Source organism: Pseudomyrmex gracilis, unplaced genomic scaffold (assembly GCF_002006095.1).
Source record: "Pseudomyrmex gracilis isolate BER0280 unplaced genomic scaffold, ASM200609v1 scaffold_192, whole genome shotgun sequence".
In the NCBI taxonomy this organism is placed as follows: Eukaryota; Metazoa; Arthropoda; class Insecta; order Hymenoptera; family Formicidae; genus Pseudomyrmex; species Pseudomyrmex gracilis.
Genome location: NW_018020776.1, coordinates 160,005 through 175,617, shown reverse-complemented (window position 1 = coordinate 175,617; position 15,613 = coordinate 160,005). Strand labels below are relative to the sequence as shown.

General features: G+C 42.1%; 1 protein-coding gene across 2 annotated transcripts; it reads right to left on the bottom strand.

The window, feature by feature from the left end:
• Positions 1–918: 918 nt before the first annotated feature.
• Positions 919–7,465, bottom strand: LOC109858204 (GTPase-activating protein). Of its 2 annotated transcripts, XM_020435247.1 has the most exons (15): positions 7,341–7,465; positions 5,961–6,081; positions 5,566–5,838; positions 5,319–5,475; positions 5,029–5,216; positions 4,604–4,939; positions 4,306–4,507; positions 3,987–4,205; positions 3,769–3,893; positions 3,527–3,661; positions 3,316–3,360; positions 3,090–3,196; positions 2,748–2,991; positions 2,318–2,659; positions 919–2,219 (listed from the first exon to the last, which is right to left on the bottom strand). In XM_020435247.1, exons 1-15 carry the CDS (start codon positions 7,393–7,395, stop codon positions 1,664–1,666), a joined length of 3,105 nt encoding a protein of 1,034 aa, XP_020290836.1. In that variant the 5' UTR covers positions 7,396–7,465; the 3' UTR covers positions 919–1,663. The 2 variants fall into 2 exon arrangements, with proteins under 2 accessions (XP_020290836.1, XP_020290837.1); XM_020435248.1 differs by lacking the exon at positions 3,316–3,360.
• Between the last annotated feature and the right edge of the window lie 8,148 nt (positions 7,466–15,613).

The window sequence follows — 15,613 nt, the reverse complement described above, 5'->3', positions numbered from 1 at the left end:
TAAATGCGCGCCGAATATCCTAAGAAGTCTAAATGTTACAAATTAAATGTAAATTAATATATTTCATAGAAAATTTGTTGCTTATTTACGAAGTTTACTTACTATCACAGGAAATTGATTAAATATTTATTCAATATATATTACCAATATTGTGTTCCGTCAGAAAGATTGAATGATAATGAAAATTAACACATTGGCAAAGTTAAAATTTGAAATCGCAAGATCTTTTTTGTTGCATATATATACGTATGATATATACAAATTTCTTTTTTCTATTAAAAATTAGCAGATCTAATATTTCTGTATGTTCAACATGTGTGTGAGTGTACGTAAGAGATACAGCTAGTGAAAACATGGAAACTGATGATATGGAAAATATATATTGAAAAAACTTAATTTTAAATTACTTTATAAACAAAAGAACATTTTAAAAATTTAACATTTTCACAACACTTCCGTTTATATATAATTCTGAAAAGAAGAAATCTCCCGATCTTTTCAGAGTATGTCAATTGTTTCAAGTTTTATCTACTTGAATTATAATTTTGTACATATACATATAATATACGATAAAAATCTGTTTTTAAAAATTTTAAAATTTTCGCTAAATATAAAGTAACAAAGTCTATTCAACGTTAATAATATTTCTGATTGTTATTTGTCTTTTATATATATATATATGTATATATATATATATATATATATATACACATTTTATATATAAGTTTGTTACATACATAATAATGTGTCATAAAAATATCGAAACTCTACTGAAATTGCATATATAGTTGATATATAGAAATAATTCTGTGTTAAAAATTTATGGAATTATATGTATTAATTAAAAACGGTAACGCGAAAGATAATTTTATACATATATATATATATATATATATATATATAAATTTAGAACTACGCTAATTTTTTTCTCTACAAATATAATACAGTAATAATCGTTTTCGTTTAACATAAACTTAACGTCTAACGTTGAGTTTTACACGGGCGAGAACTTCTTCACCAAATAATGAGATTACGAATTGTGCAAACAACAACACAGCCGGTGTCATGTTTTTTGCACACACATCTCCAACATATCGAATGAAGGTGAACAAAAAAAAAAAATAAATAAATAATAAATAGTAGAGATTTCTGCGGCGACAAGATGTTTAACTTTCTGCATAGCATGGTAACAAACCAAAAAAGGTACATTAAATTATTATATTACATTGCGCGATTCTCTTTGTTCTGCAATGTTTCCAAAAATCAACAATATTATCTCAATGCAATTTATATATTATATAAAATGCAGACATTATTAAATAGGAAAATTTGTCTTCGTTAGCGCAGAGGCGTTAATTTGTATAATAAAATTTTTGTAATAAAAATGCACGGATGTCCCAAACTTTGTAAATCATATTTTTTTTTTTTTTTTTTTTTTTTTTTTAATTTACAAACATTTTGAAATTTATATATGTTCTGTACGCAGTCGAGATAAAGAAACTTTATCTACAAAAAGAAAAAATAAATATTCTTCTGTTTTGACGACACGATCGAATCAATATTTTTGTAAATCCGTTGTATAAATGAAAGTTTTGTTTTTTTCAAGTTTATAGGAACGCGTGCAGGTTTTGTATAAATTTGTCTATCACCGTCGTAGGGTAAATCAATGATTGCCAGGCTTGGTCATCGAGTTACAAGACACGTCAGGAACGTCGTCCTTTAATCGTCTCGTCAGCGTGCAATCATCCAACACCTTAGCAAGAGTGTTGTCGTAATTACCCAACGTTCGTATGTCCGACAATGTACCTGATAAATTAATACTATCTGCCGTAAGCAAATTGTTATCTAACCTTTTGTTTTCCATATTCTCGTTACCATTTCTCTCGGTTTTGTCAGATCTTAATGTATTGTTTAAACTATGATCAAATTTTCTGAGATCATTCTGGATACTCTTGATGGTATCGCTGTTGTTTTCGTATCCCCGTAATAAGTTGTTCTCGTTCTCGTATCTACGATTAATGGAATCGGAATCGAGATACCTGAACGCGTCGTCCTTTCTCTGACTTTCGAGGATCTTCCTCGAGAATCCCATGTCGTAGTGATCCGCATCTATGCGCTGATTTAGACCGTCCATCTCGTACGTCCGTTTCGCTAACTGATTATCAAATCCTGCTCTACTAGCTAAGTGGAGGTAGTTGTCATCACCAATGGGAGCTTGTCTGCAAGAACCAGAACAAGACGCATATCGCGAATATTAATTTTGTGCAAATAATAATCAAAATAACGTAAATACTAACTTAATTATCGCAATACGTACTTGCTGCCGTATTTGGTGTCGCGTGCCAGTTTTCTAAAATAGGCTCTGTGTTCGCGCTGCAACGTGCACGCCGCTTCCTTCAGTGCGGTCAACGTCTTGAAACAGGAAGGTACGTCTTCTATGGGCGATCCTCCGTCCGGTATAACCGACATGTCACTAGCACCGTAAACCGCTTGGCATTCACACGCGTTTTTCAGTGTTTCGAGTCGCGGCATATTTGTAAATATCAACGAATGTATCCGTTGCAAATCGCGATCGGGATCCAGAACCATTCGCAGACCGGCCTCGACACCCGGCGACACCTCGCTGCATCCTGGTGCATTCTCAGAAACTGTCCGGCAACTATACATTACGATTACGTTATTGTGTGATATTAATTTCATATATATATATAACAAACAAACTATTTATGTATAAAAAAAAAAGTTACCAAAGCCAATGGCCGTTGATGTACGCGCTCGGATGATATCTTTCCAAACGATTGCTGTTCGTCTGACATATTTTTGTGAGAATGTCGATCCATTCCTTCTCCTCGACACAATTAGCAGCTTGAACATACAATGCTCTCTGCGGCTGAATAATTTGAAACATGTTTTTCATCTTGAAAGAATCCTCGTGAAGTCTCTCCACTGCTAAAATCTCCTCTAGTGGTATTCTACACAATGGTTCTTTGCCTGTGAAATATTTCGTGTATTTTTTGAGCTCTTATTTCTCGGAGAGAAAGGGGAGGAAAACACGCAATGCACACACACACACAAGAGAAAATATTTACCTTTTGTTTTGGAATACGTCAAATCTTGCGTAGTAAGTCTAAAATATCTCCGCTTAAAATTCTTACGACCGAATCGTTTTCTTCCTTGTGCCCGTTTAACCATTAATCTGTAGAAAAAAAAAAAAAAAAACCAAAAATTATACAATCAAAGAGACGTTATTTTTAAAAAGATGTTTTCACATCGATAGATAAACGAATAGAAATTTAGTTCTACGACAGTACCAACCTCTTGCAATCGCAATCAGTAGTATGCATAAAGACAAAGTACAGTCTATTAGAAATACACAAAAACATTTAGTGATTTAGTTTAATTTTCACGTCTTTAAAGTAATAAAAAAATCTTTCATTTTAAAGAATTTTATTGGTTGTTAACGAGAGAAAAATGAAAAAAAAAAAACAAAATAATGTTTGAATTAACGAATCTTGTTCGAACCTACCCTTCTTTGAGTACCACTGGTTGTTCTTGCGGCACTGTTGGACGCATCTTAGTGACACCGCTAGAATTACTACTGGTCGATATTAACTCCAAAAATTGCTTGACAGCTTGAATATGTCTTTCTGTATAAAACTCTCTGTAAAAAGACAAAATATTGCACACGCGAAGATAATTTACCTTCTCTCTCATTCTCTTTCTCTTCTTTCAAAAACCGTTTTAAAACTGTGTGTTAAAAAATCTTACCTATATACACATTCCATATATTCTTCTTTACAAACGCTACCCGCTCCTCCTCTACAAGACACCAAATTGCCAAGACTTTGAATTGTCTTAGATATTAACGTTAATGTTCTATTTGTTTGCGAATCCTGCAACAACGTACGCGTATTGTGCAAATTTAAATGATTGCTGTATAAAATACATAAATTTCGTCGCAATTATTATAATACTTAATTACTTACAATTTGTTCCGTAGTAATATCAAATAATCTTGGACCCAATATTGCAGGAGCGAAAAATCGTAAAAAAATAAATCCACTGATGACCGAGTATCTCACTTCTTTATTTTTGGGGAAGTGAGTTGCGGCGAGTTCTCTCAAACACCAAAACATCTCGCACATCAAAGGTGGACACCTTACTCCCGACGTTGTTATAGCGGTAAACACTCTTTCCACATATTCCTGTAGAAAGAAAGTAATTTATCAATAACACAACTTGCAATCGCGTGTGTCACCTCGCGATGTCAAGTACGCGTACATATAAAATTCATGATTTAAATACCTTCAAGTTTGCTAAATTTGTCGCTATTGTATTGCCATCTTTAACCCGAGTTGGATCTATTTCACATGGTTTTTTTTCAAGGAAGACTTGTTCCATCGCGGGTCTGAGAGTGCTGTGCAAGTAATGAAGACCCGCTAATCTCATGCCCTCGTCCATCATTTTGCTCACTAATGTATTACCACGAAAAATTGTCGTTGGGTCACTTAACATAAAATCAGACACATTCGTTTCAATTGCTATTTGATACGGTAGATTTAGTTTTTGTTACATTTAATTTTTCAAAATTAAATTTACTCACGTTAATTTAGAAATCTCATGACTAGCAAGTGCTCGCATCACGGACACTAATTGCCCGTGATGCACCAATACTCTAACTAACGGTTGTGCGGCTTCCATTTTACTAGATACAATTTCGCCCAGTATGTAAACAGCTGACGATGTTATAGGTTGGACGTCAACGCTTTGTAGTAATAAATTTCTAAGTCTATCGTAAACCTCGGATGGGAAAACATGATCAGCTGTGTAATGAATTTTCAAGCGCAACGATCCCAAACTCGGTAGCGTACCAGGTGGTGTCGAATTGCTCGAAATTTTGCTCGGACGATGTTTCGCCGCTCGGGGTTGTAAAAAATACCTGAGCGAACAATTTAATAAATCAAAATTGTAAACATTATCTCGAACCGAATCGACGATACAATTGTAAAAGATAAAATAAAACAATACCACGCGGTCGTCGAACTAGTTGGTAGTTTTTGTAATCCTTTCAGCGTAACTCGCACTTCGCCGAGAAACACCGGTTGTTCTCCCATACCAGCGGATGCGTGCCACAGACCGACAACTACTTCTCCAACCTCGGCTCCTTCGATAGAATAATGAGAGACATCCTTGTCCTTGGTCTCTGTTAACTCCGGCTGCAGCACGAAAAGAATCAAACCTTATCTATTCTATGTAAGAAATAACGCGGCGAAGATGGAAAAGAGATCAGCGCATTTTTTTGTTTTTTTTTTTATTACCTCGAATACAAATGTCTCGTTGAAATATGGTGACGATGTCTTCTTTTTAACTTTTGTGCGTTTTGATATTTGTTTACCATTACTATAGATGACTGTAACAGTTGCGAAAGGATCACAGCTACCATTTTTAATGGTTAGTTCACTACATTCTATTATTCTGCAACACAATAGCGCGGGATAACGTTATCAAATGTTAACATCAAAAAAGATCTGACAACATCTCTAAATGTTTCTCAAATTCGCTTACTTTACTGTAAGTTTAGGCTGAGCGTGTTGAGAGACCTGAGTTTGCAAAGCAAGCTCCAAATGAGCCTTGCCCTGAACCTCGGAGTCGGCATCAACTGGTATCAGAGGAAACCAATGCTCCTTATTATGATATGTTGCTAAATTCTCTCTTTTTATTGCTACCTTTCCCAAGATTTTATCCTGCTTTAAATGTCTGTCCCGATCGTAAACATAAATGCCAAGGTAACGAAATTTTCTCGGTACTTCGAACTGAAACTCCTCTCCAAAAAATGGACTGCAAAGAGAGAGTAAAAACATTTTTTCACTTGCAAATGTAACTCAGATCGATGTTTCTTTTTTTTTAACATTTCATGTGCGTTGCAATTTAATAAAAAAAAAAAAAAAAAAAAAACTCACTTGAGAGTTCTCTCCATGGTTGTTGTTCTAAATATTTCTTCTTGATCCAGTGACAGCGCGCAATAAACGTCTCGTGCACCAGGAGATCCATGACTTCTACTCTGAAGATTTTTTGCCTCTCCTATAAAAAAAAAAAAACTTTATTAGTAAGATGGAAGTAAATCATTCGTAAGTTGCGCAAACAATTTTTTTAAATTTATTATTTAACTATTTTGTATTTTACTGTTAATCTCTCTTGTATTATAAATTCGTATAAATTTAAAATAATGTAAAATCTTTGTTCTCTTGTTCGAAAACATACAAGTCTGTCGTAATTTTCGTCATTTGATGAATCAGTTGTGGTCGTCGGTCAGTCGTGTCAATGAGCGTCAATTGGAAAACAAATGTGAATCCTTTTTTCTTTCTAAATAAGACAGGAAATTTCACACGTTTTTGTCGTGATCACAGAGAGAAATCTCGCACAATCTTCGTTTTTACATTTGCGAAACAAAAAAAACCATTAACGCGCTCGGACGACGTCGCAGTAATTAAAAAAAAAAAAAAAAAAAAGACGCGGATTTTACGAACGAACAAAATCATCGAGACGAGAGAGGAACGATTTCAAACAGTCGCCGGACTTTTTTTTTTATATATTCGTTCGTGATCACGTTCGCGATTTTCTCGCCGTACTTTACAATCGTGCGGGACACGCTCAAGCACGCAGCAGGCGCGCGTATACACGCGCACACATTTATATTCACACATATCACACATCGCACTTCCACATATACGCGCGTGCACATGTATGCGTAACATATATTGCACATACACGTATGCAACCAACATGCGCGCGAGCGCGCACCACGCACACACGCGCACACCCACCCACCCACACGCACACACACACACCGTCGCGTGCACACTCGCGCACACATATGCGATGTACGTGCCCGCGCGTGTAGGAGGACAACGACGCGTGGGAGTTGAGAATGTACGCGTCGATCGCACACACTGGCGAATTTCGCTGTGAAATTCACAGAGACGTCGCCGTCGATCATCATCGGCCGATGATTCGGTTTGGATCAAGATTCGTCGCATCGGGCCACGGGGAGTCGCGGTGACGCGCGTTTTCGCCGCGACCCCGTCCGCGCCCGACGGCTCCCGGGGCGGCGAGGACGGGGACAAAAAAAAGGTGGAACACACAATCGTAGGAGTCGAATTAGGTGACATCCTGAGCGGCGCATAGCACACACGCGAGAGTAGTACCCGCTCGCGGCTCCCGCGGGGAAATTCGCGGATATTCCCGCGGGATGCGTTTCCAGGTCGGCGAGAACGTCGCGTTACCGTGGCGCCGCGATAATCGCTCGCGTTAACGTGAACGAACGACGATGTTCTGCATACCGATTTTGATCCTTAGCCTCTCTTCAACGCGAACTAGGCGCGTCTCCTCGGCCATGTTACCTCCATGACACTACTGAGTGACTACACGGACGGAACGCAAGCGGTTCGTTCATTCTGTGAATGGGTCTGAGCCAGTAACGTAGACCGCAGCGTCGGCACCCGCGCCCGCCTCCCGGTCGCGCCTCTTTCCCACTCTTCTGTCTCATATTTTTCTCTCTCTCTCTCTCTCTCTCTCTCTCGTATCAAACCCCCCCTCTCTTTATCACGCGATTCCATTACTTCCTTCTTACGTCTCTCTCGCTAAGTACGCGCGCCTTACAGGATTATACGGAAAAACGAGACCGTGAGGAAAAAGCGTTGGGAAATTAATTACATTTGTCTTCTCGCCGTTTTTTTTTTCTTGTAAATAAACTTCAATTACAAACGCAGCGACGATTGTCGGAAAAATTGCTTCCTGATTGTAAAGACCGTTGTTGTGATACTGATAATAGCAATGCGGCAGATTATAAAAGCGCGTCGACAACGATAAGCGGAGTTTGTCAATGAATTTGCTCGTCATTAAGCTCCCGACGGTGTTTCGATAAAGCGCGCGTTTTGGCGATGTTATATTGACGTGCGCAATATATACATATACATATATAATATACCTGCGCGTTTTTTCTAGTGTAGCAACGTACGTACAACACACACACACACGGTCGCGTCGTGTGTTTCCTCACAAACACACACACACACACACACACAGAACGAATGTCAAGCAACGCTAGTTAAGGAAGCAATTAACAGATTTCAACTGATCGCATCGTTTAATTTACGGAATACAAAAACAAAAAAAAAAAAAAACAAACGGGGAGGCAGGAAGGGGGGAATATGAATTAGGTATTATACCTCTGATCCGTAAAATCTAGCCGTTTGACTTTCTTTCCAAGTCGAAAGACAAACGGGCGCAAGAGCGTTGGCACGCGAAATTTCATTCTGGCGATGTAATTAAAACAAATACGCGTAAATTACACAAATTTGGACAAATCTTTGAAAAGAACTCGCTCGCATTTCTTCGTTGTGACCGACGAGCGATTTCTCTTTTCCGTACGCGACTTTATGTCTCTCTTTCTCTCTCTCTCTCTCTCTCTCCTTTCTCCTTTTCCACAAAAACGGGTCGCTCAATGAAGTCACAACTTGAAGGAAATGCGCGCGACGCTCCTCGAACGATTCAGAGTGTGTCTATTCATTTCCTCGCTCCTATATAGTTTGTCCGATTGATCATCCGCGTGCCTGCGGGCGCGGACTGTCGCTCGCTACGTGGTTGACATGTACCCGGTGTCCGGTGCGTAAGGATGCCAACTCTTCTTCTCCTCGTCTCTCTCTCTCTCTCTCTCTCTCTCTCTTTTTATCGCGGTGTGTGCAATTACACACACGCGCATAGGCATAGGGTTAAACCGTCGCTTCTCTCTCTCTCTCTCTCTCTCGCCGCGTATATATATACGCACGTGTGTATACGCACTCTCTCTCGTCTTTCTTTCTCTCTTTCTCAGCGCGTCCGAGACGCCTGATTCTCTCTCTCTCTCTCTGTTTATCTCCAAGAAGAAGAGTCCGTGTGTGTTTTGCCTACATAGACGGAGAGAAAAAGAGAGAGAGAGAGCGTCTAGGCTGTACTGGCGAGAGCGCTACGCACACGGACGCGGGTCAGTTTGGTTCACATTGGTTAACTGCGTGCGTGTGTAAGTGGTGAGCCACTTCCTGATGGCGTAATGGCCCGCTTCCTCTCCCTCTCTCCGCTTCTGTGCGCCACCGCGGGCCACATATCGTCTCCTCTCTCTCTCTCTCTTTCTTTCTTTCTTTCTCTCTCGATGTGTTCCTTTCCTGTTTTCCCTTTTCCCCGCTTTTCTCCGTTTTCTTTTCGTCGCCTCATTGATACAATGCATCTCGAGGTCTGGTTCCTCTCTTTTCTTCTCTGAAGAGATTGCGTGATCCGCGCGAAATCTTCATTGTGAGATCGGGCGCCCCCGGTTCGAAGATTATAGAATTTCCCCGGGATGTGCGAGACCTGGGGAATGTAAAATCTCGGCGCGAGAAAAGAGACCGACCGAACTCTCTCGCCGCGGAACTCCCTTGCAGTCCAAACTGCTAAATCTTCACGACGGGTGGGAAAAAACGAGAGTATATTTCGAGCGAGCGAGAGGAGAGCAGCTCCTCGGTGGATCGATAGATCGTCGCGAGAATCGCGAGAAAGAGAGAGGCGCGCTCTCGTCGACATACACGCGTCGCTCTCGCGCGTGTGTGTGTGTGTGTGTGTGTGAACTTACGAGGATTTTATATTACCACCTTTCCCCTTTGTTGCGCCAACACTCCTCCGACTTGCGCGCGGCAAGCGCAAGGTTACGCACGTCGCGATAAACATTGAACGCGTTTCGAGATCGCAAACGCGGCGGTGGATCATCTTTCTCGACGAAATCCTTCGATGCGAATCGACGATGACGCATCGTGACGCAACGCAAAAAAAAAGAAAAAAAAGAAAAAAAAGAAAAAAAAACAGAACTGGCGTTAGATCAATTTCTCTTGGAGCGCGAGTTGCGCGTTTCCTCCGCCTCGCCGTGTCCTCTTCTCCCTCTCTCTCTTTCTCGATGCGCCGATCCCTGTAATTGGTTTACCGTTAATTATAAAGATTTACGAGCACTCTCGAATACGCAACCTCGTGTGTACTCCTCGCGAGAGACTTTCACGTAATTTCCCACACACGTGAGTACGCGCGCGAAAACGCGTACTCTTCCCGCCTCAACACACAACGCGGCGGCGCGTAATTAACGTACGATATCTTCTCCGCATCTTTTTCTTTTTTTTTTTTTTTTTATAATGAAAAGGCAAAGGGAAATTACGGGAGTTTCCGTTTCTCGCGCGTACACACGAGCACACGTCTTTGCACACAAGTTTTTCTTTTCACAACACACGGTGTGCAAATAAAAAACCGCGAGAGATTATGTAATTTAATTACAATATATATATATATATATAGTTCTCTTCTCTCTAATTCGATTATATAATTCGGATTCTAATTATACACGAGAGAATTTGTTGCGCAACCAACGGATATTTATTTCGTCCGCGATCGAAATAAAACGGACATGAGCAAGTTGTCGTGAAAAAAAAAGTTTTTCGCAGGTTTTCCCGAAGGGAAAGGAGTTCGACATACACCAGGCGCAAAGGTCGGTTTTGTGAGAATCCCCCCGACGTTATTTCCTTATCACCGGAAGAGCGCAGTTCTTGAGCAAATCCTTTGATGGGGGGCACCTATCTTCCGATACGTCACTTACGTCCGAGTGACGATAACGCGAAACGTCCTTCGCGCAATACACGTATGTACAGCGCGAAGACAGAGAGAGAGAGAGAGAAAAATAAATAGAAAAAGAGATAGATATAGATTTTACGCCGGTCTCTCTTCTCGCGCGCGAAGAGAAGAGTTGCGCTCACGTGTGTGAGAAAGTGCTCCGGAAATACAATCGGGAGAGAGAGGAAAACAACACCGAGAGTCGGTTTTCTCTCTCTCGTCATTAAATTTACCGCAGAGGGATATACTTTCTGGATTAATTAGTCGAGAGAGGAGCTTGTCGCGGTGTTAATTGTTACATCGTACAAGAAACCGAAGTCGGAGAAAACGGAGAGATGAAAGAGAAGAAGGCGAGAATGAACGTTCGAACGTCGTTTCTTTCTCGCCGATTGACTGTCGTTGTTCGATCAAGTGGCGAAAAATGAGAGAGAGAGAGAGAAAAAGAGAGAGAGAGAGGAATTAGCGTGTAAAATCTATTAGTAGTAGATCGCTTATAGATGCGGCAACCGATGTGGAACATAATCATCAACGGTGGCCGATCGAAGACTGGCTGCGCGCCGCTACTATACACACAGGCCACTCGCTCGATCGAGCGAGCGAGCGAGCGCGTGAATGGAAACGGGTGGAGCGGTTACAAGGAAAAAATATGAATGAAGTCGTGGTAGTGACAGTCGCGTACGGTTTACGTTTGGCGCGCGCATGCGTCCCCGGGACCCGTAATGCACGTAGCACGTGCATCGTTTCGTACCATTCAGCGTGAACGGCGTAAAACTATGCAAGGGGACGACGACGGGACGACGGCGGGACGACGAACCTATCGGATCTCACGAAAGGTGAGAGAGATCGGCAACGTCACTGACGGAATGCGCCCGAGATCTACTCTCGCGGCCATATGGCTCGCGAGATCCCCGCTTAACAATCTTCGTTGCGACGTGAGGAAGAAAATTTGCGAACGAGAGATCCCCGATGATTTCAGATCGTACAAATATTTTTCTTCGTCCGATCACGACCGGGTTCTGTTGGGGTTTTTTGTCTTTGAGGAAAACGAGTCCGAATTCCCTCGCACGGAATCGCGCGCAATCGAAACGATCCGATTTACCGGCGGAATTATCGTCTGTTCGCGGAAAAAGAGATGGTAATCTTTATTTTAATAACTATTCCGAGAAAGAGAGAGAGAGAGAGAGAGAGCTCCGAGACGCGCGCGTCATATAATGGCTCTGAGATCGATTCACCCGCGCGCGAAGTGTATCGCGTTATACTTTCGAACAATCGACCGATTCACCTCGTTCGACGATACCGTTCACCTCTGACATTGTACGCGGCCGCCTGAGTCTGCGAAAACCCCTCACGATTGTGCGCGAGGCGTTTCTCTCTATTGTGGCGCCTGTTCTCTTCTTATCGCCGCGATGTCAACGGAGATATAAAAAATTTCTCTTCCGACGACGGTTGACGCGCCGTGCGCGGCTTGTTGTACACACAACGGGAGTTTCTGCTTGCGTCACGAGAATACACGTGGAAAAAAAAAGAAAAAAAAAAGCAATAAGCGCTCGGGCGAAGAAAAACCCCTCCCCCCCTGTCCGTGCTCTCTGCCGGATGTCGGGAACTGGGATTCGGGAGCAGATCCAAGAGAAGAACAAAACGACGATGCTTTGAAACACACGCGCTCATCGATTCCAGGGATCTAATGTATATGCACATGTGTTGTTGTTGTTGTTGTTGAATCAAGGGTATATTCGCACACACGTGGCTATTGTGCCGCGACAAAGAGACGCTACCTGGAAAAAAAAAATAAATAACACTCGAAGTAGCACGTTCTCGCGTATTTTGCGCGTATTTAAAACAGAAGCTTCGAAATCAGGACTCTCCCGCTTTCCGGACGGTATAATATAATATTCTCCCGCGCGCACGTGCATCTCGCGCGCGTAATGACGAGGAAGAAAAACTATCGCACGCACGCGGTTCGCGATGATATCGCGCGCGCGCGTATTGTACTCGCGCGAGTATATATCGAGCGCTCGTTATACATCGCGCCGGATCCTCCTACTCGCAGACGTGTGAACGTCACGGAAATTGAGCGCGTCCTGATGTATTTTTCATCATTAAAACGACTTATTATTATATATCTCGCGCGCATGATGCGATGATTACGCTCGCGTCTCGCGTGTGCGTCGGGAAAAAAAAAAAAAGAAATATAATAATTACGTCGCCATTATAGTAGCGCACCGCTCGTAAACACACTCGAGTAAACAACGGCTTCATATTCTCGCAAAATCCCACGCGCCTCATCGCATTGTATCTCAAGTGTTTTGAAATTATCGCGCGCGCGCAATAATGTAATTCGAGAAACCGCGTGTTTCTACACACGCTCGAGAAAAAATTTGTTTTCTCGTTGTTTTTTTCATTAGAGTACCTGTTAGGTGCTTTTGTAACGCGATGCGCGCCGCCCTATATATATATATATCAATCTCGCATCTCCGCTTGAAATTCTCTCTCGTAAAATTTCGTCCTCCCGTCTGGTTCCGACCATCCTGACTTCGTTTTTCCCCACGCTCCACGAGAAACGAAACGGGGGGGAAGTTCCGGATGTGGTCTGATCTCTATTCCCGGTTTTGTTCGATGGTTAAATTCTAAATATAAAAGCCCGCTGCGCCCGCTCTCATCGACGTGCGCGCACACGCACACGGTCCGCGCCTCATCGTTTTGGACCACCCGGCGTATAATGCCTGCTCGCCTTTCCTGGCACCGGAAGTTATTCCGTCGATTCGAGCCAATTTTTCCGCTTACCTGTTTCTATGCGCTCGCACACACAAACTCGAAACGGAAGCGACTGTGTTGTTGTGCGCGACGCCACGTGCGTGTGTGTGCGTTCGTGCACGTGAGCGACACATATCCGTGCAGATCGGTATATCTTCTGTTCCGATGATCTTACTTCTTTTTCTTTCTTCTCTCTCTCTCTCTTTTTCGTCGCATCCTCGCCGCTTATCCGTTCCCTCGTCGCTTCGGCGAGGCACAATTGTGCGACCGAGTTTGCGCGGTCACTTCAATTGTCCGCTGAAAAACACCAGAATTTACACGTCATAATACGGACAACACGAAATAATACGCTCGTTACACAATGGCAACGTGTAAGTAGCAGAAAATGATTAAACGAGGGAAAGGATGAAAAAAAAAAGTAGCGCTGCAATATGTGTGTGTGTGCGTGTACACAGGTAGCAGACTTCCCAGGCAGGGATCTCGCTAAAGGGAAGCCCATCCGTTGGAGAGGGAGGAGAAGGGTTTTCACAAAACCCCATTCAACAAATGAATGAGACAAAAAAAAAAAAAAGAAAAAAAAACAAGCCGCTACCCACAATTCGATTATAATTAACTTCCGCCGATATTATACGTATAATTCAATCGCCCTTTTGCGCTTCTCTTCCGCTATCCCTCTCTTGTGCGCGAGATAATAATAAAAAAAAAAAAGTGACGAGGTTTCAGGTTGCTACACAAACACAACGCTTGAAAAGAGGCGTATTGTAATGATACACCGAATTGAGTAATTCGAATCTGAGCGAAAACAATTATTTACCGTCGCGTGTGATTCTTTCCTCGTTCTCGCGGTGGTGGTTCGAATTCGAAAAAGGAATAAAAAAAAAAAAAAAAAAAATCGGTCGTTGCGAGAGATACTTTACCTCGCAATTGCGCCGGGGGAGAGAACAATCGACTTATACGACGAAGCGGGTTCGGAGGTTTCCAAGATCGCGGAGGGAGCACTGTGTGTGTACGGTTATTTTCTCACGCGAGTGTGCGTGCACGCACTCTCGGGGAGGCACTCTCCTCGGGTAATTGATCGCTTTTCGCGGAAAAGCGTGCCGACGGTCGTTTCCCAACCGTCGTCGTAGCGCGATAACAAGCGAAAAATTGCAAAATAGAGAAACTCCGTGAGAGATCGCGAGCGACGACCGTGGAACACCCGGGCGGGGGGGGGAAAGAGACACACAAAGCGATAATTGTGCGTGCCGTACGCAGACGTGCGTGAATATCTTAGAATTGCGTAAGTAGGACGAATCCTTTCGGGGCCATTGTTTCCTCGCGGCGGCGGCGGCGACGACTCGTCGTCGTAATCATTACATATCCGAACGTCGTCGCAAATCGAGACGGATTTTGTGGCGATTGCATATCGCAAATTTACTGTTTTTTTGTTTTTATATCAACTCTCTCTGAGAGATGAGATAACGATAACGTAATAATAAACAACGCGGTCTTGAGAGTCCCACGCTCGTTACACGTCTCTGTTATTTCCGTGTGTCGTTTGTGTTTTACTTATTATTCTTTAGGGCCGGTTGTTTCACCTTCAGATCGGGTAAAAAATCTGATTTGCGTTGTTCCACACGTGTCGGTAAACTTTATCCATCTAATAATAATAAAATAAAATTTATCTATCTAATAAAATGAAGCAGAAGCCAAAAGAGATAAATTACACGGCACTCTCGTGCAAGTTGCATCTAACAGATAAATATATGTAGAAAACAGTGGGAGAGATGCGCTAGTTAGGTACTCGATAACATTTATCCTATTGATAATAACAAGTGTCGAGTAAGCTTCGAGATTGATCGAAGAGTGGAACAACCGACCCTTAATGTAATATCTTTTTTTTTACCGTTTTTTTTGACACGTGAAGCAAAGATAATTTCATTAATTACGAACGATTTAGTCTGTCGTCTCTCCCTTGCATTTCCGATAATTCAAATGGTAATGCATGTATAGCGAGTGCGTGCGTGAGAAGAGAAGAGCCGAAGGATAAAGTTAACCACTCTTCTCTCTCGCCGGAGTTTAAACATTAGAAGTCACGCAAGCGTGTCCGATAAAAGTTTATTCAATCGGAAAGCGACGCGTGGTGTGTGTAAAAAGAGTGCGTAAAATCGTCGCCGCGCGCACCTGTTGAACCTGTTTCTCTTGGGGCACAACAGGA

Coding starts and splice junctions, on each gene's coding strand:
- LOC109858204 (XM_020435247.1), bottom strand. CDS start 7,395: ATGGCCGAGGAGACGCGCCTAGTTCGCGTTGAAGAGAGGCTAAGGATC. Junction 3,662..3,768: donor TATATGGAATGTGTATATAG/GTAAGATTTTTT, acceptor GTCTTTTTACAG/AGAGTTTTATACAGAAAGAC. Junction 3,197..3,315: donor ACTGATTGCGATTGCAAGAG/GTTGGTACTGTC, acceptor TTTTTTCTACAG/ATTAATGGTTAAACGGGCAC.